A 23,351-nucleotide genomic window follows, 5' to 3' on the forward strand; every position below is an offset into this window, starting at 1 on the left:
TTAATTAGTTTGCTTTTTTCCTCAATAATCTGGGACAAATATTTCTTGCCACACTAAATTCCTCACTCCTCAGGTTAAAACTTCCTTTCCACGGGGGACGTCAAGAATCTGTTTCATGTTTCCAGATGGGTGTCACCATCAAATAATTTTCTGATAAGTTGATAATAATGATGATAATTATAATTAGTTTAGTTAGACTAAAGTTAGTTAAGACTAGATTAGTAAGTCCTGGACTTAGATTTTTGTCTTGTATATATTTTATAAATATATCAGAACTTGAACGTGAAATAAACCAATCCAAATGTTACTTTAATTTGATCTTACTCTCAAAAACAGCCTTTTCAGATGTGAAAAACGTGATATTTATTAATTCATAATTCATTCATTTGTTGAAAGTACAGTCATTAATTGCACAGAGGCAGAGTCACAGGTATTAAAAATATCTATATAAATAATATATTAAAATACCGCTAAGAAAACAACACTGAAGATGGTGATACATCAAAATACCAGCAGATCATATTAAATATTGTTCATCCATTAGAAACTTTGCACAAAATAAACAAGAGGTATTCTCAGGTGTGTCCTCATTGTGTCGATGTTTTGAGGCACACTGCACCACAGTGTTGCCTTCCTGTTGGTTCAGGAACATGGGATGCTGTCCACCTGCAATGCATAAGATGATATCAGTCTATTTATAACATCCTGAATTAGTACAAATTGAAGGAAGACCAACGATCGGAGTCTTTACCGTGCAATAGGATGAGTAGGACAGCAGGTGGTGCTCCAGGAGATGTGTTGCTCTTCGTCTAATCTCTCCCTCGCTGTTGTACTGAATGGCTTCTAAAAGGGAAAGTCCTCCTTGCTTAACAAACTGCTCGGACACCTAAGGGGAGGAAGTAACTCTGGTAAAAGCTGTTATGGTGATCAGTAATCATTCTCTGGTTTACTTGTCCCTGCTGAGAAGCATCATAGTTTAAAGGTCTTGCTAATTTACCTGTGGACTACTAACGACCAGCATGAACAGGACATCCATACTCAGAGTCACCATGTCTTGGTTGGCCATTTTCAGTGTGGCAAAGAGTGCAGACAGCAGTCCAAGACGGACCAGCTGGACACAGAACTCCTTTTTCTTGTGGGCAATATTTGCTATAACCCTCAGGATCTGAGTATAACAAGAAGGACAAGCACATTGTCCACATCATCAAATGTTACAATGACAGTGACATATTCTTTGAAAGCAATGATATCAAAGTTTGGCTTTAGCTTGCACGGACCATGATATTGATGCCTTGAGAGAAAGAGAGCAGCTGGATCAGTCCAGGCACCAAGTTGAGAGTCAGCAGAGCAGAGCACAAAGCACTGGAGTGAGCTGTCGCAGAGAGAAACAAAATGTATCGGAACAAACTTCATTACACACATGAACTCTTAATAAATACATGAATCTTCAGGTAGACACTGACAGTTCAAAATAAAGAAGGACCCTTCCCACTCCCACCTCTACAATGGGATGGGATTAAAAAGGCATTAAAGGAAGAAAACTCCAAGAAGACCACAAAACCTTTGTCACAAACTACACGGTTATGGCCAACCAGTGACATCTTCCTACCCTGACTACTGACAGATGTTACATGGGGATGGAAAACCTGCCCTTTGAATAACATGATCTAAATTATGAGAAAGAAGGTCCTATAAATCAGTGATTCCCAACCGGTGTGCCGTGGCAGTTGTTGGTTGTGCAGGGGCATCTGGCTTCACCCAGTCAGCGCTCTGGGTGGACACCGTGCGGTTGCGGGCGGAGCGGCCAACTGATCCTAACACTTTTGCCCGACAGCACGCCGCGCAATCTTTCTAAAGTTAGAGATGTGCCGCGGCTCCAAAAAGGTTGGGAAACGCTGCTATAAACTGTATTTAGCTTTTTGAATGAGGTGTATATTTTGACAAACAATTATTCAGTTTTGCTCGACATGTTCCTGAAACAGAATCAGAACTAAACTCTGCAACTGTTTGACTGTTTGTCCCTAAACACAGAGTACATAAAACAGAAATCCCAATTCACACAAACGTAAAAATCAGTGCAGATGTGTGTGTTTGTGTGTGTGACTGTAACCCAGCCTGTTCAAACCTGTGAGGTTGTTGAGCACCCAGGCGCTCTCTCTGGCCAAGGACGGCTGGGTCTGCAGGTACGCCCGAAGAAGTGCACACAGAGCAACCACAATGTGATCGTCACTCACTTGAGCGTTCAAGTTTTCCACTGGGCAACAGGACAGGAGGTTTCCCACACACCTCAGCAGGGGACAAATGAGCTAGAGACAAAGAATACATTGACAGGCTCCATGTCAGTTAAGATGCCATAAAGTTACTTCAGCCTAAAGCCTATAAATAATGTATATTTTACATGGTGGCTGATTTTCCTGAGCATGGTTTATCATAAGTTTGACAGCTTTCAGATTGTTTGCATTTCTGCGTAAAATTCAGCTCCTTCAAATCAACTGAAGGATTGTGAATATTTAGTCACCTTCATTTCTCTATATATCAAAGTAAAAATATCTATTTCATTTTAGTTAAATTTCTCATGATCAGGTGTGAGAGCTACAGGCTGATACTGACTCAAAAACTCCCCTTTACAGACTATATGATGCAAAAAACACAAAATAAGTTCCATAGCTTTCATTTTTGCTCATTTATTTTATTTTATGATGGCTGATCAATGTGATGCTTTTCAGCAGCTGACTTTGAAATCTCTGATGTCATTCTGGCAAAATAAATAAAAGTTTAAACTGCTCACAGTGATGGGTTAAACTGCTTTGGTTTCTGCGCTGTTATGATCAGAGACCTTTAGGTTACACAGGATTATTTTTTTAAGAAATTAAGAACAACAAACAAGCAAACAAACACACAAATGAAAACAACAAAAACAAGAGCTTTAAATAGCAGCAAACATAACGAGATATCATATTCAACCCATTCATTTCCTTACCAGCTCCATTCCTTCTTCTTTGTTTCCTTCAGCCACAGCACCACCTAGTGACACCAACAGTGAACTGCATTTCAGCAGAGCCCCATGAGCCAACAGCATAGTGTTATCCTCAGAGCTTAAGGGTGAAATAAAGACAAAAGACATCATTATGATGATAAAATTACATTGTTCGTAGAGTAATTACACACAATGACATCTTGATAAATACTGTGAATGCCCTGCAGCTCTCACCTGCATGTGAGGTAGTGCAGACACCATGCACACTCAATGGCAGGTGCCAGCCCAAACTTTGGGTCGGGAGTCAGGACTGATAACAAGTGTGAAGGCAACCTGGAGGCCAGGACCATTCTGCTGACACAAAAGAAGACTATTACACAACTGACAACAGTGCTTAATGTGAGTGAAGAAGAGAAACCATTTTAATATTCTCTAAAACGACAGCGATTTACAGAATGGAGAGATGAACCAGTGTGTCATTAGAGTGCTTACGGGATTATTTTCTCTGCTGCATCTTTGGCCTGGAGAAGCTGAGAGAGGGTAAACCCTGCTGCTTCCACCACCGCGAGGTTATGTCTCTGGTTCTGAACACACACAAGAGAAACCTTTTCACGTTACTGCATTCACAATTGTGTGGCACCATTTGAGGGCAAAAAATAATCGGAGAACGATTTGCTGATACAAGAACAAGTGTGACCCCTTTAATAAAGATGATGTGTTGTTATAATATTGAGGACCAATCAGACTTGTTAGCTTACCTCTATACAGTTGGCCAGAGCTGGAATGATGCCCTGGGCCAGGAGTTTGTCTTGTACAACATCACTGTCTGGGCACAAATTACCGAGTGTGTAGAGACACAGCTCCTGTGTACACATGAACATACACACGTGGAAAGTCAGATTAACAATAATAATAATAATACTTATAGGTGATAATATTACTAACTGCCTGATACAAGCAGGTACTCACAGTAAACTTGGTGCTCTGACCGGACAGATAGGTGAGCAGGTAAGGGGTGGCAGGCAGACAGGCTGGTGCCATGTTGGTGTGAGGAGAGTGCGACAGCTCATGAAGACACCTGACAGCCTGCAGGCGGCACGTAGCATTAGAGCCAGTGAGGAGACCAACCAGAAGATGCATGCTGTTTTCCTGCCTATATGGAAAGAGGGTTTATGCGCAGCCATGACACATAAGGAGCAGAGACACAAATGGGAATGACGTCATTTAAACTCATGTGATAAGGCAACAAAAGCTACCACCATACTTGATGAATGTGAGCTGTGCCGATGGGTCACGGAGCGCTCTGCTCAATGCTTTCAGGTGGGCCTCCCTCTCTTGCCCACTGTGTAGCAGCTTGTGGTACAAGCTGACCACGTCCTGGGGAAATAAAGAGCAGATCCATAAGGCAAGTTTGATAAGACCAAACACAGCATTATATACCACAATGTCAGTCTCACCTGATCCCCCGAGTCAGTGTCCATGGTGACGTCTGGCTGGTCTTCGTCTTCATTCAGCAGGAGCCTCTTGCTCACTAGCTGTCTGTCTCTGCGGGCCTGTCTCAGTGCTATAACAGTTAACATAAACAATTATCAGGTCACTTTCCGCTTTAGTCATTTGAGAGTAGCCTGTCATACATGCTAGGGCCAAATGCTGATTTAGTTACATCTGCATTAATAATGGTTGTATTTCTCAGTGACCATAGCACCACCTTTAATTTTTATTTTAAAAACTACATAAAAGTAAAGGTTACCAACTGTCATGCCCAACAAGTTAAGTTATTCGACATCTCTGCACTGAATGAAGTCGGATTGCTGTAGGCTGGTACTGATGGGTGGGTACTGCTCTAACAAAGACAACAGGATGAAGTTGGGTGGGTAACAAAGTAATTAACCAGCTGTGATGTGCAGATGTGATAGCTAACTTAACTGTAAGCTGGGCTAAGCAAGATTAGCATCGTCACCTGGCTAGTTAAGTCATTTAACACTGATACTACATTACAAGGACATAAACACTAGCATAAGCGAACTTGCCTGCAGGAGTTTAAAGCTACATGATTATGCTGGCTCATATAAAAGCATCGTGTTTTCACATATTTTAACGTTAAAACTCGCCTTTCTCATGCTCCCGCCTCTTCAACTTGAGCTCCTCCAGGTTGCCGCCTGGACGACCAGCTTTGTGGCGAACTTTGTTTAACCTCCACATTTTGAGGACGATGATAGTTGAAAGTGCTCTTTGTTATTTCATGGTGAAAAATGTGTCACAGTGGCCCGACTACAGCTATGACAACTACAGTTGAAATTCTTCTTCTGTGTATTTTGCACAATCTCAGCCAACTACCGTAGCGCCATCTGGCGGACACAGTCGGCAGAGGAAGACACTCGATTAAGCATCGAGCGTGACTTGACTTTTAATGACTTCAAAGACGCAGAGGATTAAAAAAAATATGGAGTTTAATTTGCATCAAAAGCAAAATGTGCAGCGCCTATAAGAAAGATTTATCAAACATGTAAAACTTTTGTTTAAAAAAAACATGTGTTTTTATAGGCTGTTAAAAACCTTAAAAATATTGTGATGTATTATTTTTTCTCCCCCCAGTTAGTCAGTCTATTTTTAGGACGAGGCAAGAAATCCTGAGACAGAATGTTTGAGAGAGACAGTTTCTGATCAATGACTGAATTTCAGTTTGTAAAGAAATATCATCATCCATTCAATTAAACAATCAGTTATAAATCCAGTCCAAATATAAAGTCATGCCATTAAAATGGCAATACCGTTTAAAACAAACAAAAAAAAAAAGACATAACAGCTGTGTGCCACACTCTCTGGGTAAAAACATAACCAAATAAAAAACAAACAACAAAATTAAATTTTCACTTTACAGTTTTAAGTGATCCCTCTAACAGTGGAGATGGGATGGAAAGGATGCATTTCATCCTTTGGTTGTGCAGTGAAGAAGAATCAAACATCTTCACGTCTCTGTGCTCTTGGAGGATTTCTTTTTCTGTGAAGAATAACAGAAAGAAACAGAAAGTAAATTTCAAGAGAGCAAGTGGAGAACTACTCCTGGCATGAAAACTAATAAGATGCTGTTGTGATGTCAACGGTGACGTCAATCTGAACTTGAACTCGTTGAAGAGGATCGAGTTGTAGCACCTTTTTGCGGGTGTCACCTGAGGGCGTTTGGAGGGTTTGTGCTGCCGCAGAGTCCTGGACAGAAACTGCAGGTGTTTCCGGGACTTCAGCTGATTTCAACTTGCTTTTCTCTGAGAGAATGACAAATAATAATAATAATAAAAAAAAAGTGAATACAAACTCTCAAAGCCAGCAAAACTGCCAAATATTTGTGATGTGATCTTCTACTCACTTTTCTTCTTCTCTGTTTGAAGACTTGGTGTCTCGGGACTGGGTGGAGGTGGTGGCTCAGCTGATGAGTCCTTTTTGTTTTTCTTCTTCACCTGCTCCAGCTTTTCCTCCCTGTCACTGCTCTCTACACTCTCTGATTTCTGTGCCGTATGGTCTTTGACTATCTGCTCCGACGCCTCCTCATTATGATCAGCTTTGTCTTTCTTTTTCTTTTTCTTTTTTTTGACTAACTGCTCTGAGTTTTCTTCCCCGTCAGTCTTCTCCCTTTTCTTCTTCTTCGTTGGTTGGTCTGTATTTTCGTTTACTTCCTCAGTCACGTGCTCGGAATTTTCTTTGTCTTCTTCAACTTTTTGCTCTGAATTTTCCTCGTGACCGACTGTCTTTTTCTTTTTTGGTTTCCTCTCTTCCGCTACCTGCTCTGCATTTTCTTTGACGTTTTCCGTTATCTGCTCTGAATTTTCCTCTCTCTCAGCTGTCTTTTTCTTCTTCTTCTTTGCTTTCTTTTCTTCAGGTGTCTGCTCTGAATTCTCACCCGCAGTCTCATTCCTTTTGTCATCTCCTTTTGCCTTTTTCTTCTCCTCTGTGGATTTATCACTAAACTCTTGCTCCGTGATTTCGTTCTTCTTTTTCTTTTCCTTTGTGTCGTCTTTGTATTTGCCATCCTCACCGTTTACGTTCGCGCTCTCATCCAACATGTCTTCAGTCGTCTCTTTCTTCTTCTTCTTCTTCTTCTTAGGCTCAGATGTTGTCTCATCAGTTTTCTCTTCACTGGGAGTCACGTCTTTCCTTTTCTCTTTTGTTGGGGTCTGTTTTGATGGAGAGAGGGTGGATGTTGCAGGTCTGTCCTCTGCAAAGCTCATGTGCTGCTCTTGGCTCAGGGTGATGATGGTCACAGGTGCAGAGGTTTTTGGTCTGCTCTTCTTGGGTTTAATATTCTTTGCTGGTGTTTCCGTCATGGCTTTCTCTTCCACCTTTTCACTCTTTTCAAAAATCCCCTTATTTTGTTGACTCGGCGTGGCCGTTTTTGCAGGAGGCTTGGCCCGGGGTTTCCTCACTCTCTTCTTGTCAGGTTGTGGCGCAGAGCAGTCCAGAGCATTGATGGTATCCATTTTGGCTACGTCAGCCTCTGGGAATAAACACAGTGAAGAACAAACATGGCTCAGGGGCACAAATGCTTAAGAGAGAGAAACAAAACATCAGTGGCAGCCACATGTTCTTGTGTTGCTTGTAGTTGTATGAAATCACTGTTTTCCATGGTGAAGTTGTTGGTGGGTGCTGCTTTCCACCCCCCCCCCCCAACACACACACACACACACACACACACAAACAGACACCCATACCTGTCATCTGAAAGACCAGCTTCTTCCACTTCTCCACATCCAAACTGCTGTCAGAGTCTGAATCATCTCCTCCAGCGGCCACAACCTCGACTTTCGATGGGGTTTTTGATTTCTTCGCCTTGAGGACATTTTCTGCAGATTTGCCTTCAGACTTTTTCCGTTTCGCTGGCACAAGCTGAGGAAAACAAAAAGAAAAGACCCTTTTTACCCTTTTTAGTATCCACAACAGGTTATTGAGCCTGTAAGCTTGAGCGTTGCATTAAATATGAAGGAATAAAACCTCACCTTCTTTATTTGTGTTGCGGGTTTATCCGTCTTCTTTTTCTTGGGCGTGGCTGCACAGAAAGGCGTGAAGAATAGATTAAAATGCATTCAACTGTACACCCAGACTTTCCTCTTTGTGACTGTGGTAAAACTAAGTGGAACGTACCAACAGGTGGTGCTGTTAGTGCAGCAGCTGGAGCTTCGTGCTTAGTGCTGCTGCTCTTCTTCTTGGGAGTTTTGACCTGAGAAAAGGTGGCACCAGCTTTAGTCTTTGCAGCCTTTGGTTTAATGACTGCTGCATGAAGGTACACAAGAATGTTTAGTCTTTTGAAAGGACAAAACACATTTTTTTTATGGTCAGGTGACTCGTTGCCACTTTCTTTGCTGTTCGTATTCTTTTCGTTCTCCGATATGTCTTATGGCAGATTTGCCATTAAGAGAAATAAAGCAGATCTTGGAAAGTGATGAATAAAACTTACCACAGCTGGCGTATTCTCTTCGTTCTCCGATATGTCCGTGGTTTCACTGGACTCGCCTGGAGCTGCAGCCACAGTCGTTACTGGGCTCACTGGTTTCTGTTTGCTTGGAGATGCTGCTGCCACTGGTTTTACCGGAGTCCTGGGGGCTGACTTTTTACTGGACGCAGAGGGAGTCTGTATGGTGAAGAAAGAGAACGTCATAGAACGAATTTCTGCACAAAGAGTAGCACTGACGTGAGAGCAAAAACACAGACAGCATCAGCTTCGTCATCACATGCAGTGTATCCCCCACCTGCGGCAGTAGACTCTGACTCAGCTCCTCGCTATCTGAGCGGCCATCGTCCCCAGCTTGAATCTGGTTGGAGCTGATCGGAGTTCGGATTTTTGCAGCTGGTGCAGGATATGACGCAGATGTAAGAATAAAGGGAAAAGAACACATGCACAGATATGTTTCTCCAAATATACAGAAATCCTCCTACAAGTCTGAGTGATGTACATGTTGGAAAGTTTTTGGAAAGGAAGGAAAAACCAAAGTCATCCTATAAAACAAGTTGGGAGGCACAGCAGGAATGAATCGAGGCAAGTCAGAGAACTGGTCTGGGGACTGCATCAAGTTAGCCCGGCTCCAGACCTCCAGTTTTGGAGGATTCAAAAATGAAAATGACAACTCCACCTAATTATAAGGCTAAGACAGGAACTCCACCATATGCCGTGTATCTGAAACTGCAGGTAAGAAGCAGCCATACCTTTGACTGGAGTCCTCCCAGGTTCTTTAAAATTAGAGCGCTTGGCTTTTTTTGAGTCACTGACAAAAGAAGAGACAATGAACAAGTGTCATCGTTACCAACAAAGACCAATCAAGGTGTTTGATTTCTGCGAAGAGAAGGAGAAATCGCACTCACTTTAACCAGGAATTGTAGATGTCCAATAATGATGCAGATGTTCTTGTCTCCCCCTCCTCCAAAATCAAAACAGCAATGCACAAAATGTTTAAGTGGTTATTATGTATACTGTATAGTTGATAATATTAAACCCCAAATCACTCCGTGTCTACAGTGTGGGAATGGCTCCACTGAACTAAAATGAGAATGTCTGTATGTGGACAAATCAGTCCACATAATTCATAATTTCATTTAAATGAATATTGAACTATAGACTATTTTTTCTATAGTCTATAAACTATTCAAACTGAGGACATAATCAACAGTGACTGCCTTATCCAGGCTCTTTTCACATGTAAATAATGGTGGTGATTTGAAAACAACTCAAAGGATGAGGGTAACAGCCAGCATTGAAAGAGTGTGAGTAAGCACAGTTATTAGCCTTTTCATGATCCAAAACTTTTGTATGATGATAACTAGAGTTCTGTATGGGCCTAATGCCTGTCTGCTAATGCGCAGAATAAGCAGACTTCGAAGAATAACAATCACTATTTCTTTTTGCCAAACTCTAACACTGTTGCTACACTTCCTTACTATTCACCTCTGACACTCGGTCAGTTTTTAAGTGTGTGTGTGTGTGTGTGTGTGTGTGTGGACACTGCTGAACCTGTGGGCTGTGCCTCTGTAGCTCATCTGCAGCTGAGTGGAAACCATGCTCCTTCAAATGTCGGTAGATCAGCTGGATCAGATCGTGTTTTGATGCGTTCACGGACATACTGGACACACGGAGAAGCCGACGGGTAAACACGCAAAAGTATCCACTAAACGTACTTTCATATTAAAACAGTCCCCATACTCGATAGTCCCTACCAGTCTACTACACACGCATGTGAGCGCTTTGAACTTTCAACTCAGGATGTCGTTCCGTTTACCGCAATGCAATGCATCATGGGAGCTGTAGTGCCTCCATGGAACAGACGCATGGACGCACTGGTATAAGACACTCATGGTTTATTCGAGTAAAAGTAGTCATACCACAATACAATCCCTCATTTTACTTCAGTAAAACTGAATTGCAATTATTGGTACATTAATGTACACAATTCCACTTTAATTTTACAGCTGGTAAAGTTTGGTATGATTTTAAGTACTTGATACAGCTTAAGCTATAACAATTTATCATTCACTTTTAAGTTTGATTTGTATTAATAATCTGCACAGTAATGAAAAATGACAGCTTTAATGTGAATGTTGTGCAGTAAAAAGTACAATATTTGCTTCTAAATTCAGTGGAGTAGAGCTATAAACTAGTGCAGACCTGGGCAAACTGTTCCACAAAGGGCCGGTGTGGCTGCAGGTTTTCTTTCCAACCAAGCAGCAGCACACCAGACTTGACTCATTTAATCAACTGATCTCAGTCTTCAGACAGTTGATTGGTCAAACTGTGTGCTCTTGGTTGGTTGGAGCAAAAACCCGCAGCCACACCGGCCCTTTGTGCCCAGGTCTGAACTAGTGGAAATTGGTAATACGCGAGTAAAAAACATGTACCTCAAAAATGTACTGTGTAGTAAACATACTTAGTTACTTGCTACCATGGGATAGTCTGTTCAGCCTGTAAAAGCGCATCATATCATCTATATTCACTTTTTTTCCAGCTGAATATCACGACTGGCAACCCATACTTCCTCTTTCCATCTCTTTCTTTTCTGCCTGTCCTTACGTTTCCTGTGATTTTGATCAGTCTTAACTCAGTTTCAGCCCCAGGTGCATGTCCTGTCACAGGAAGGAAAATAGCGAACAGACAAGCCTTGTGCTTAAGTCAGTCAAAGTCTGTGTGATTTGGATCAATCTAATCTGGGTAATTTTGCCCAGGGGCTGGCTGGTTTCACTGGAAGAGCCCACATTAGTGACCTGATCTGTCTTTCTCGCAGTATGGAGGCTTCCTGAATCAGCTGCCTCAAAGTTTCTTCTTCAGGACTCTCTTCAGAGGGTCTTAAGGGTTCTGACGGTTGTACATCATTGAGAATGTTGTCACTCTCTCACAATAGTCAACAAAGAACAGATGATTACTTTCATAGCAAGCAAGGCAAACCCTGATGTATCCAGCTGTGGTTACCATGTGCACACACTAGGAGGTGAGAAATGAAAGGAGAGGGCTAACATAGACCGCTGGCTAATGTTATTGTAAGTCTTAAACCCTTGCGGCTACTATTTCAGCTGTTGCTTTTGTGGATTTAGGTTTCTCGACTCAGCTCTCTTCTTAAATCTCTCCTTTAATCCTTCAAATACAGAGCCAGACCATCCACAAGCTATACAGTCAAACTGACAAATCAGAAACTTGTCAAAAGCTTCCAGGAGGTTCAGTCTCCCATTGATCAGGTGTATTTGAATAAATGCATGGCTTTTCCCCAGCTTCTTGGTTTAGGAAGAGTCTAAAGTTGTCTAAGTACAACTGACTGCCAGAGACCTTGGGTCAGACTTGAGGAGAGTATTGGGTAAGAAGAGGGTCAGCAGGAGCTGAAGGACCTGAAAGAGTCCCATTCATGGAGCAAAACCAGCAAAGGAAAGCAGTCAGTGTTCCAAACTCGACGTCAGGGCTCAGTGGGTCACACCAAGCTTGGTTTCACCATCTTCCACAACCCCTCTTGCCCCAACACCCACCCACACACACACACACACACACACACACACCCACACAGACTCACAGACTCAACTCCCAGAGTGTTGATAGGACAGACCACCAAGATTTAAGGGAAGAGTAACCATTTATAAAATGAGAAATGTAATACTTCTGCAGCAGATGTTTCTTATAAATATCACAGTACACTGATCTGACTGTGTGTGGATTAATGAGTGTGTATTAATGGAATCTTTATGCAATAAAAGGGTTAGGGGTAAAGTTAGCAAAAAAACAAACAAACAAAAAAACAAAACAACAGACAACAACAACAACAACAGAGAAATAACTTTACATCCTTGGGCACAGAAAAAAGAAGATGAGTATTTCCCTTGGCTTTGATGACATGCTGCAGTAAAATTACTAGGATATTTGAACAGGCTACTCTTGTAAATGGCACTCTGTTTTACAGGAAATAAATTTACTTCACATTCCACAGGTTTAGCAGCTCACATCTGCGTTCACTCTGCAGGTAATTACCTACAGCTACAGTCGGTGAGATTTATTATTACTAGGGCACTTTAATGTGTCACAGCCTGTCAGGTGTTTTTTTTACAGTGCTTACACCATTTTAAGTGGAACACTTGAAGATGTTGTAATATCTAACTCTAGAATATAACGCCTAATTGGCTTATTCATTAAAAAAATCAAGAACCATTTCAAATACACTAACACAAAGCCCCATAGTGATTGTGCATTGAAATGGTGTCAGATGTCCATCCATAATGAGGTGTTGTGTCTGATTTTCCTGCCCAGCTGCTGCTGCTGCTGCTGCGACTCCACAAGAGCCAAACCAAACACACCTTCAGTGAGGGCCTGAAGCCAGTGCTGGAGCTCCAGACTGCCACCTCACCTGTGAGGTCCCACTTTGTAAGGCGTGAAGTGTGGACATTAAAACTGCCACAGAGAGAGAGACAAAGTGTTAAACTGTCTGAGCTCTTTTCTATATGTGTTTTTATCCTTAGTGTCTATGAGTAGACACAGTGCACCACACTGGGTTATGGTCAGGCTGACATGGTAAACCACATCCACTGGAAGAGAGAGACTTGTTGCGCTCATGATAGACCTGGGATTGGTTTTCACTTCACTGAGCTGTTGTTAGCACATCCTGTATTTATCATATCGGCCAAGGCAAACAAGTAACTGTGTGTGTTTGGCAAAATTCTAAAACATTTAAAATCCACTAATACTTGGGATGAAGTTTTTGATTATTTTTTAGAATAATATCTTATAGTGTATCGATTTGTAAAGCTCTTTTCTTTCTGTCTTTGTTTCTTTCATTCTACCTTTTCTTGTTTCATTGTATATTCTGGTAGATATTAGTGATTAGTACAGCAATAACCATAGTTATATAAACATTCATTTGCTTCATATTTATAACTAAACTTGGGTTGGGACTTTACTCTGCTCTCTTCTCATTTCTTCTCCTCTTCCTCTCCTCTCGAGTCATCTCTCCTCCTCCCTTCTCCTTTCCTCAGCTCTCTCATCCCTTGCCTCCGTCACCTCCTCTCCGAACAGTCATTAAAACAGCCCTTACAACACTCACATTTGCATTCTAGTTTTCCTCTTTTTAAGCCATTTGAAATGAATACGACGACAGTACGGTGTTTGATCAAACAACAACTTCTACTGGTGTATGACAACACCACTTGGACACTAAGTTAGTAATGTAGAACTTTACCTAAAGATCTACCTAACTAAAGTCACATTTTGGTAAATCATCTTGCAACTTTATAAATGCAAAAAATAGTAAATCAAATTATGATCTGAAATGATGTAAATAAACTAATGACAGTAAACAGTACAAACTAGTTTGACTGGACAAGAAGTCAAGAAGTACACATATTGATCTTATTGGCCCACTGCACCATACCATTCAAAAACAGATCAAAACATTTGCACTCACGCTTCTGCATTTTTAAAGTATTTATATAGGTTCTGTGGCAATTATGTTGGGGGAGCAAAATAACTAACCTTTAAATGCATTAAGTGAGCACATTGCAATTCTTATTAATCTGCTACACAGTTTGCAAACCAACCTGAAAACTTTAAACTTCAGTTTCTCATCGTTACTGTAGTTACTGCTGTCTGCCTTTGTAATTCAATGAGGGCCTTTTGGCATTTACATCAAGGAAGCTTGTTAAATTAGACGAACTACTAGGAGAACTAGGAGAGAAAGGTGTCTTTTGCCCTAATATTATCCCTGATTCGACAGGCTGATGTTGACAAAATGATAAAAGGTGGAAAATGAGATGTTGAGTAAACTACAGGTACAAAGGTGCTTTTGTATGCAGTTGAGGGGCTACAAGCTGGGTCCCATTGAATTAGAAGTTTTGACTTGGAGGTCGGCGCACAGGAAGAAAGAAAACCTCCATCCAGTCTTACTCAGATTAGAAAATTGGGGGAAGAGGGGAAGTAATGTGCAGGTTTACTGGCAGGGCTGTGATGATTAGAAAGGGGGTAGTGTTCATGGTAAAGGGGAGCAGCCGTATTCAGTAACAGCACCTCTTCCTTAGCCAAAACCAACATCTGGTGCCGACCGACACAGAGCAGCAGCGGCGGCGGCGGCAGCAGAAGCAGCAGCAGCAGCAGCATCCCCCCAGATTCTGCCTCCCTTTCAACTCATTATTGCATTTCATGGTTCCCCAGAAGAGGGTTTGTAAGCTGGCTGGAAAGTGATGTAAAAATGAAAAGATGTTTAGAGAGGGTTGGTTAGACCTAATCCCTGGAGATAAAACACAAATGAGTTTATACATTTTTGTTCATTAAGCTAACTCTGACAGGATGTTACCACGGAAACAGAGGTGAGAGGTCAACACTAGTGCCTTGCTCTGGCTTCATTCATGGTTCTCTTTTATTGCTTAAAGTAATGAGCAGTTTCTTAATGAAACCAAGCTTTAATTGTGTTTTATACATCCACTTTCAATTAAGAAGTAGAGAAAAAGGGTATAATGTTAAATTCACAACGTGCCACAGCACTCTTTTCACATCCTGTGAGAGACATTGAATAAGCTGGAAGGGTAATGCCCAACCATCAAACCACAGCACAGCACACACCACAGATGTTCACAGCACTAATAAAAGCAGTTCTCAGAAGCGGCCTGTCACAAATGAAGAAACATTTTCCTCTCAAAAAGTCACTCTGGATACGTCTTAGCAATACGTGGTCATCTGGCTGCGTGCGGCAAGGCACACATTTACATTTAGGACGGCAGGAGGCAGAATTCAAAGAGATAAAAAGAATTAAATAAGAGTCTGAGAATGCGACTCTGCAGACTTACACTTAAGTTTCCATTGAGTCACATACGGGCTAATGTCAGCTCAACTGAGTGACCTTCTTTAACATAACTGACATGACCGCTTACTGTGTTTGAATCTGAATTAGACAGCTGCAGATGAATTAACATATTTGTTTTATTCTTAGCTCATTTTGACATTGAGCTGCAGTCCATAAAAAAAAACAGTTATGACAAACAAGTAACTGAAAATAAACCCCAGAAACCAAGCATGGTGTTTGTTCAACATTTAAGGGTCAATGAAACGCCTACTCGTGGTGTATTGTAAGGTAGCTTTTTCCATAAATACTGCATCAAACCAGTTGTTGGTGGATGGTCGAACTCTTTATTTTTGGCATAAGGGTGGTCCAAAAAAGGATTGGCAAATGTCCGACGTAAGCTATAATAACCTCTATCTGTGGTGTCAACCTATCAGCATCTGTTCAGACTTTGGAAGATGACGAGTGTGTTTTTATGCGCCCGATTCAGTGCGTGTCAGTGTATGTGTGTCTGTTGTGTTTGTGTAGTGGTGTCGGTTGCGAGCCAGGTTGCTGTTGACCCGGTGAGCTGCCGCAGTTACACTTCTGACCAACAGAAAACAGATGAGTCACATCTCATAAGTGTGGCTGCCCATGGACCTGATGGCAGGCTTTACTTACTGTCCTGACAACACACACACACACACACACACACATGCACACATACACACACAGATATCCTCCTCCATGGTGATTCCACGTCACTTCACTGTCACCCAGGCACATCACTCTCCATCTACACTCTGCATTGCCGCTGGGTCGACTTTTACAAGCTGTTGTTCACACATATCGTCAACTTACAGTAATCAGTAATAACAAGTTTCACAGGGTGATTGCACAAGATGTTTTTCTTTTGGTGGGATTTTTGCAAAGACCTTCAGCTGTCCAAGCCATTCCCTCTAGGAAAGCTACATAAATAAACATGAGGGTGTAAAACTTCAGGTGCACCTCAATCAGTTTCTTCTTCGCTCCTTTACCCAGCTTGACCTGCCTTAAACTCAGAGGCTCTGCTAAAAGGTGCCTTTGGTGCCGCCAGTGGAGCAAACATCCCCGGCCGCAGCTTTGTGCCTTTTACGGGAGATTCATACTTCCTTTGGCTGCTCCGCGACCTCCACGCCCACAAGTCTCTCTGTAACCAATATCAATATTTGCTATGTATGATGTTTTACCTTGCAGTGTGCTGACCAGCTCTGACAGATCTGGTTTTCATGTGCAAAAGCCATGTTTTACCTCGGTCACCCTGAGTTATTTGACAGTTTTGGGTTTAAAGAAGAAAATTCTGTTTTTGACATCACAGTGAACGTACAGAAGATGAAAAAGGCCTCTCATTAAATCAGTACCTTTTTCTTCTTTAGAATTAAAACCCAATCCTACAGATGTAGGGATCAGGAATTAAAATGTATGTTGAGCATTAACGTCACATGATGGGAAGCCATTTTTTTGTGCCTTTTCTCAAGAGCATGTACACCACAATCATTTACATTTCTGGTCCTTTAAGTATTATTAAATTGTTATTTAAAAGATCCTTCTCTGGCCCGTCTTCTTCTCTTGATCTAAATATCATCCTTTGCAACAAGCATAAATTTAACAAACAAAATAAATCAGTGCCCTCAATAGCATTGTGTCTCCACAGCCTTTCTATTGATTGCCAGTCAAAGTGAACCTGGAGACGGGGAATCGTGATGCAGAGGAGCATTACACACACAGGAGCTGTGGCTGAGGCTGTGCAGTCTTACTGCTTTCTGTTGATCCGCTGGATGATTTGTGAAGTGGTTCTTTGACGCCCGGCTGGAGATGTTATCAGAGTCTGGGAAGTCTGCTCTGTCTCTCCCCTCAGGTCCGCAGCACCCACAAAACAGCAGAAATAATAAGGGAGCGTTTGTGAGTGCATGGCAGTGGAGTGGGGGAAACAATGTCTGTGACTGTGTCTGTCGGGCCCCCAGCCTTAAACCTGCCCCCCCACACACTGTGTTTTTCCTGAGTGAGGGTCTTTCTGTAGAGGCTCTGTCATCTACTGCAAAACTAGGTCAGATGGGAATGATTTTTTTTCTCTTGCTTTCTAGTAATTTGTAAAGTTGGCAGTGTGGTTCATCAGAAATGAAATTGCCATGAAATAACTTGAAGGAAGAGTAGGGTGTAAAAGTGAGGCTCTCCTTTTATGTTTGAAGTTGCCTTTGACCTGAATGAAGAAAAATGTGATCATTAGACCTACAGTCATCAAATTCCCAAGATTATTCGGAATAATATCCTTTTTAAACAAAATAAATAAAACATCTACTGAGTGGATACAGCCTATTAAAACTGTGCCTGAGATTACACATAGAGCTCTAATGTGAGACGTAAACTCACACCTGCACGTAGCTGAAACATGTCGGTGTGTGTTTTTTGCTTGGTAGGGGGCTCATGTTATTTCAGTGAGGCAGCAAGGCAAATAGGCGGGGTTAATGGGACCACTGAGGAGAGTGAAATGTTTTCAAAGGAGGCTGACACGGTTCGGAGAGTCAGCGAGGATGGAGGTGTAGCTTTCCCTCGAGTTGAACGCACGTCTAGGATTGATTAAGTGCAATTTAAGATCCGAGTTTTAAACCAGTTCAACATTAAGGCACAATGATTTGTTGACCTTTTTAAGTGACAGATTTTTTTTTTTAAAAAGGTGATATTAAGGAACCATGGCAACCACAGCTCTAACCGGCTTCTCCATGATGAGTCTGCTCAGCCTCGGATACCTGACCTGGGACCTGATGAGTCCTAACCAGGTGGAAAACGAGCCAGAGCAAACTTTTGTTGGTAGGTCACCTGGCCCGTCGCCTCCTCACATCATTTTCATCTTGACAGACGATCAGGGATTCAACGACATCGGTTATCACAGCTCTGACATCCGGACACCAGTGCTGGACAAACTGGCTGCGGACGGAGTGAAGCTGGAGAATTACTACATCCAACCCATCTGCACCCCGTCCCGCAGTCAGCTCATCACCGGCAGGTAAGCTTCAGGTGTCCCCCCGCCCCATTCTGGGATTATGTTAAAGTGAGACACCAACGCTTAAACAAAAAAGTTTTTCCACAATTTGTTATTCAGAAAAGCTGTATCGGCCCGTAACATACTTTAAGACTACATTTATTTTGTAAGATATATCGCATATATCATATAAATGAATAGAACGAGTCAATAATGAGATTTATTATAGGTTTGGTATGATATTCTTTGGGTCTTAAAAGAATAAGTAACAATAAACAAACAAACACAAACGTAACGTGTCAAGTTCAGTGTATTTTATGTTCATTGGAATGGCACACCTGAAATGAATCAAACAAATGGTAGAAAAATGCTCAAATCAAGTTTCAAGAACAAAAAACAAAACAGGACATATGGGCAACATATAGCTTTTTGTTTCAAAGAAAAGAAAATGGATACAGTATCCCTCTCCCGTCTTCTCTTACTCTCCGTACTCTCATTCTTGGGTGAGTAATTATCTGACCATCTGTCGAATTTGAAACACATTTGTCCTCCTGACAATTTTCTTAATCATTAACCCTACAGGTACCAAATTCACACTGGCCTGCAGCACTCCATCATCCGGCCCCGCCAGCCCAACTGCCTGCCCTTTGACCAGGTCACCCTCCCTCAGAGACTGCAGGAGCTTGGTTACTCCACCCACATGGTTGGCAAGTGGCACCTGGGCTTCTACAAGAAGGAGTGCCTGCCCACCCGCCGTGGCTTTGACACATACTTTGGCTCATTAACGGGCAGTGTGAACTACTACACCTATGACTCCTGTGACGGCCCTGGACTGTGTGGCTTCGATCTTCATGAGGGGGAGTCGGTCGCCTGGGAACACAGGGGCAAATACTCCACCCATCTCTACACGCAGAGAGTCCGCAAGATCCTGGCAAGACATGATCCTCAGTCGCAGCCACTGTTCATCTTCCTATCATTCCAAGCTGTTCATACACCCCTGCAATCTCCAAGGGAGTACATCTACCCGTACCGTGGGCTGGGAAATGTGGCACGCAGGAAATACGCTGCTATGGTCTCTGTTGTAGACGAGGCAGTACGTAATATAACCTATGCTCTCCGCAAATATGGTTACTACCAGAACAGTGTCATTATCTTTTCAACTGACAACGGTGGCCAACCCTTGTCTGGTGGCAGTAACTGGCCACTTAGAGGACGTAAAGGCACCTACTGGGAAGGTGGCGTCCGGGGTCTGGGGTTCGTCCACAGTCCTCTGTTGAGGAAGAAGAGGAGGGTAAGTAAAGCCCTGGTGCACATCACTGACTGGTACCCAACACTGGTGGGATTAGCAGGTGGAAATGAGTCCATGACTGAAGGGGTGGATGGGTATGATGTTTGGAAGGCCATCAGTGAGGGGAAGGAGTCACCCAGGTTGGAGATCCTCCACAATATTGATCCTCTGTATAACCATGCACGCAGCGGCTCCCTGAAGAAAGGATATGGCATATGGAATACAGCCGTGCAGGCCTCCATACGAGCTGGAGACTGGAAACTCCTAACAGGAGACCCCGGCTACGGAGACTGGATACCACCACAGATGCTTCCAGGATTCCCAGCCAGTTGGTGGAACCTGGAGCGCCACACCAAACCACAGAAATCTGTGTGGCTCTTCAACATCTCTGGAGATCCTTACGAACGTTTTGACCTTTCTGAGCAGAGACCAGATGTTGTCAAAGAGCTGCTTGCCAGATTGGTGTACTACAATCGAACTGCAGTACCAGTGAGGTACCCATCAGAGGACCTACGGGCTGACCCCCACCTGAATGGAGGTGCCTGGGTGCCCTGGGTAGGAGATGAGGAGGAGGACAGCTGGGACAGTGCCTACCAAAAGAAGAACAAGGATTGGAAGAAGAAGCTTAAACTGTCCAAAAGCAGGTCGTTTTTCAGGAGACTCAACACTAGGATCATGTCCAACAGGATATAGAAAGGACATGACTTAAAAGATTCAGATGGACAAGGTTACAGGAAGAACACTTCTGTTTGTAACTGAAACGTGTTGAAGAAGTGTTTTTGTTGAACAAGGAACCAAGATTCGGAAAGGGAAAGCTGCAGCTCTCCCAGTTGTAGCTGCAGGTGAAAAAAAGTCTGACGAAGGTGTTAACAGTCCAACTTTGTATCCACTTTGAATGAAAAATATGTCTCATCATCTGCAACCATTTTGATTTAATGAACATAACTGACGACTACCTCTGTGTCAAAGTGGCATTGGTTTTGACAGTTTTTTTTTTCACTCAAGCTGTACTTCTCAATGTCCTCTGTGTTGCTGTACACAGTTTAAAGTATAAGAATAATATAAATGTATTAGTTTTTTTTTGTGTTTTTTTTACTTGTTGGGAAAGCATGTTGATAAAAGTAATTACTGGATTACATCTGTGACTCTTTATGCCAATCATCCTTTCCTATTTGTCATAATTGAATCTGCTGATCCTCTTAATATTAATGTTTCCTTCTTTCATTTCTTGAGTGACTAAAACCACATTGCCATTTGAGACTTTGTGAATTAAAATGAGCTTAAGAGGTTTTTTCTGAAAGCAAATTATTTGCCACCACTAACTAATAAGAACTTGTTACAGGATTATTACTGTTAAAGGAGTTACTACAAGTCATTCTGAGTGGGAAAAGATTAGCGTGAAAATGTGGCTGTGGTTAAGTACTGTGGTTAAGTTCTGAAACACATAACACATTATACGATATTAATAGCCTCTGCTCAACAGTATGTTTTAGCATCTTTCTTCTGATTGTTCTGACTTTGCATGACTTTACTCTCAACAGTGGGCTGGTACTGGCTAATTTTTGGGTAGAGTCTGACTTTTCTGAAGGTTCACGTTGCTCACTTTTGTCTCTTGCAGTCATCCACAGGTTTGAGTTCACGTAGTATAGTAAGAATTCTCAGTTCAGTTTTTTTTTTTGTGGAAGTTCGAGACTTATACATTAAAAACAAAACAACAATCAAAGCTGCCTAAACACACTGAGGTTGAAGCGTGTGAAATCTGTTAACACAGCTGCACAGTGTTAGCTAATGCAAACCTGAGATTCAATTCCATTGATGAGATTTCACATTTTCGAGGACAAAAGAATATTTCTTTCCATGCTGTAGGTGTGTCCATAGATTGTGACATTACAACATGCTGCCAAGTGCTTGTGCTTGCAAGAAGTGAGAATCTTTCATTTCCTGCCTTCAACTGACATACGTTTTCTGCTTCCTGTCAGTAATTTGCCCGAGAGCCAAGATCCATCACCTTCATTTTATTGCTGCACAGTTTTAACGTATTTTTTGAAGGCAATCAATCTTCAGTCAATCTGGATGAGCATGGAGGTGGTTCTTATTCTTCTTGTGATATTATCTGGAGTAACGCATGGTAAAATCCTTATTATTAAAGAAACAATGTTTTTTTTATTTTATAATAATAATGTGTAAAAGGTGAATTCTGAATTAAGATGATGGTTAATTTTCTTCTTTTTCTTTCTATTCCTATCTCAGCTACTGAGACTAAATGTAATGCCACCCACAGCACACCTTCGTGCTCTGTTACTCTGGGGGGATCAGTGTATATCCAAATGATAACCAATGCAAGCGGCCATCAGCTGAGGTGCAAAAAACAGCTCCTCACTGGATCCATTAATGTGTTCACTCTGAAGAAAGAAAAGGTGACGATCCAAGAGGCCTTCAGAAACAGGATGGAGTTTTTCATCCACAACGGGACACTGAAGATCACAGATGTAATGAGGAATGATTCAGGTCCGTACAGTGTACAGGTCTTTGATCCAGATGGGATCCTCGTTCAAGAAATTAACATCAGCTTGGATGTTCAAGGCAAGTAATTAAAATTTAACCTCATCTTCCAACTTATTTAATACTTATTTTTGTAAAATATTATAAAACAAATCAACATGCCAATAGGAGAAAATATAATACTATTAATTCACAAATATTAATAATAGTGTTCTGCAACCTTTTTGAGATTATTCATTAGAACAGTTACAGTATGTGTTGATATGAAAGCAATGTACTTTTTCTTCCAAAAACTATTATCTCCAAGAACCACTTCATTTGTTTTCAATCGGGTTTAAAAATGAGAACATTTTAAAATTAACATTTTATACTCTGCGGGTGACGAAGTGTAGTGAAAAAGTAGGTGCGGAACATAAACACTTTCAGTATGTGTCTGCATGTCCATTATGAACTCCTGTCGCAGTAATGCTTCACTCACTGCCTATCGTGTAGAGACTTGGAAAACACCAACCAGAGCGAGGAGTGTGAATCTGCCTTAGCTTTTATATGAGCATTTTGCCTCTGACCAATTTAGATAGATAGATAGATAGATAGATAGATAGATAGATAGATAGATAGATGACTTTATTCATCCCCAAGGGGAAATTGGGTTGTCATAGCAGTCCAGTATACTTGAATACAGTAAAACACACAATGATGCAAAATACTTGAATACAGTATAAAAAAAGAATAAAAAAAGAATAAAATACACAAAAGGACACTTGTGTGAAAATAAATAATAGTAAAACAGTATCAGAATATAACATTTTTTCAGCGTGCACAAGGTAATAGGTAGATTTAGTCCAGGTGTGTAATCGTGGTTCTGACAGAGGTAGATGAGTTGTCAGACTCACAATTTCAGACACATCTGACTATAAAGTAAAATCCCATCAAAGCACATATTCTGAAGTGTGTGTGAATCCAATGCACTTCTCTGGTCATCTCTGCATCTCTAGGAACAGAAAAAACAAATTCAGCTAATTCTTGATACTTGTATTTGAATCTGTTCATAGATAATGATTGTTTTTTTTGCTTTTCTTTCTTTTTTTTTTTACATTGCATGTTGTTGAGGAAGTAAGAGTGCATAATGACCACTGTGTTCTCTTCTATGCAGGAAACATTTCTCCTGTCTTGATCATAGCCCTTTCGGCCGGAGCTGCTGTTATAGTTGTGCTCACATCTTGTTGTATTTACTGGAAATTGAAGCGTAAGAAGAAGCCAGGTAAAGCTTAATGAGTATATTTGTATTTAAGCATTTCAGTCAATATT

At 41.6% G+C, this 23,351-nt stretch overlaps 3 protein-coding genes across 3 annotated transcripts; 1 reads left to right on the forward strand and 2 right to left on the reverse strand.

Annotated features, from left to right (window-relative positions):
* Positions 1 to 343: 343 nt before the first annotated feature.
* tmco6 (transmembrane and coiled-coil domains 6) lies at positions 344 to 5,323 on the reverse strand. Its single transcript, XM_046406603.1, has 13 exons — positions 5,089 to 5,323; positions 4,435 to 4,541; positions 4,242 to 4,354; positions 3,947 to 4,130; positions 3,736 to 3,840; positions 3,470 to 3,561; positions 3,212 to 3,328; positions 2,981 to 3,095; positions 2,126 to 2,306; positions 1,278 to 1,372; positions 998 to 1,165; positions 752 to 886; positions 344 to 666 (listed from the first exon to the last, which is right to left on the reverse strand). The coding sequence occupies exons 1-13, from the start codon at positions 5,177 to 5,179 to the stop codon at positions 643 to 645; spliced, it is 1,527 nt and encodes a 508-aa protein (XP_046262559.1). The 5' UTR covers positions 5,180 to 5,323; the 3' UTR covers positions 344 to 642.
* An 89-nt stretch (positions 5,324 to 5,412) lies between these two features.
* On the reverse strand, positions 5,413 to 10,245 carry LOC124068387 (nucleolar and coiled-body phosphoprotein 1-like). The gene is made up of 11 exons (XM_046406602.1): positions 9,972 to 10,245; positions 9,326 to 9,381; positions 9,170 to 9,228; positions 8,716 to 8,813; positions 8,424 to 8,597; positions 8,111 to 8,186; positions 7,966 to 8,015; positions 7,681 to 7,855; positions 6,342 to 7,466; positions 6,131 to 6,240; positions 5,413 to 5,978 (listed from the first exon to the last, which is right to left on the reverse strand). The coding sequence occupies exons 1-11, from the start codon at positions 10,077 to 10,079 to the stop codon at positions 5,946 to 5,948; spliced, it is 2,064 nt and encodes a 687-aa protein (XP_046262558.1). The 5' UTR covers positions 10,080 to 10,245; the 3' UTR covers positions 5,413 to 5,945.
* Positions 10,246 to 17,755: 7,510 nt separating this feature from the next.
* arsia (arylsulfatase family, member Ia) lies at positions 17,756 to 20,695 on the forward strand. The gene is made up of 2 exons (XM_046405419.1): positions 17,756 to 18,277; positions 18,836 to 20,695. Exons 1-2 carry the CDS (start codon positions 17,964 to 17,966, stop codon positions 20,232 to 20,234), a joined length of 1,713 nt encoding a protein of 570 aa, XP_046261375.1. The 5' UTR covers positions 17,756 to 17,963; the 3' UTR covers positions 20,235 to 20,695.
* Positions 20,696 to 23,351: the final 2,656 nt, after the last annotated feature.

This window comes from Scatophagus argus, chromosome 12 (assembly GCF_020382885.2).
Source record: "Scatophagus argus isolate fScaArg1 chromosome 12, fScaArg1.pri, whole genome shotgun sequence".
Taxonomy (NCBI): domain Eukaryota; kingdom Metazoa; phylum Chordata; class Actinopteri; family Scatophagidae; genus Scatophagus; species Scatophagus argus.

Excerpts from the sequence above, each read along its gene's own strand:
- tmco6 (XM_046406603.1), bottom strand. The coding sequence starts at position 5,179 with ATGTGGAGGTTAAACAAAGTTCGCCACAAAGCTGGTCGTCCAGGCGGC. Across the intron at positions 4,355-4,434 it reads ACACTGACTCGGGGGATCAG|GACGTGGTCAGCTTGTACCA; the intron begins GTGAGACTGACA and ends TTATTTCCCCAG. Across the intron at positions 2,307-2,980 it reads AAGAAGAAGGAATGGAGCTG|CTCATTTGTCCCCTGCTGAG; the intron begins GTAAGGAAATGA and ends CTTTGTCTCTAG.
- LOC124068387 (XM_046406602.1), bottom strand. The coding sequence starts at position 10,079 with ATGTCCGTGAACGCATCAAAACACGATCTGATCCAGCTGATCTACCGA. Across the intron at positions 9,382-9,971 it reads TACAGAGGCACAGCCCACAG|GAGGGGGAGACAAGAACATC; the intron begins GTTCAGCAGTGT and ends TTGATTTTGGAG. Across the intron at positions 7,467-7,680 it reads GCTGGTCTTTCAGATGACAG|AGGCTGACGTAGCCAAAATG; the intron begins GTATGGGTGTCT and ends GTTTATTCCCAG.
- arsia (XM_046405419.1), top strand. The coding sequence starts at position 17,964 with ATGGCAACCACAGCTCTAACCGGCTTCTCCATGATGAGTCTGCTCAGC. Across the intron at positions 18,278-18,835 it reads AGTCAGCTCATCACCGGCAG|GTACCAAATTCACACTGGCC; the intron begins GTAAGCTTCAGG and ends TTAACCCTACAG.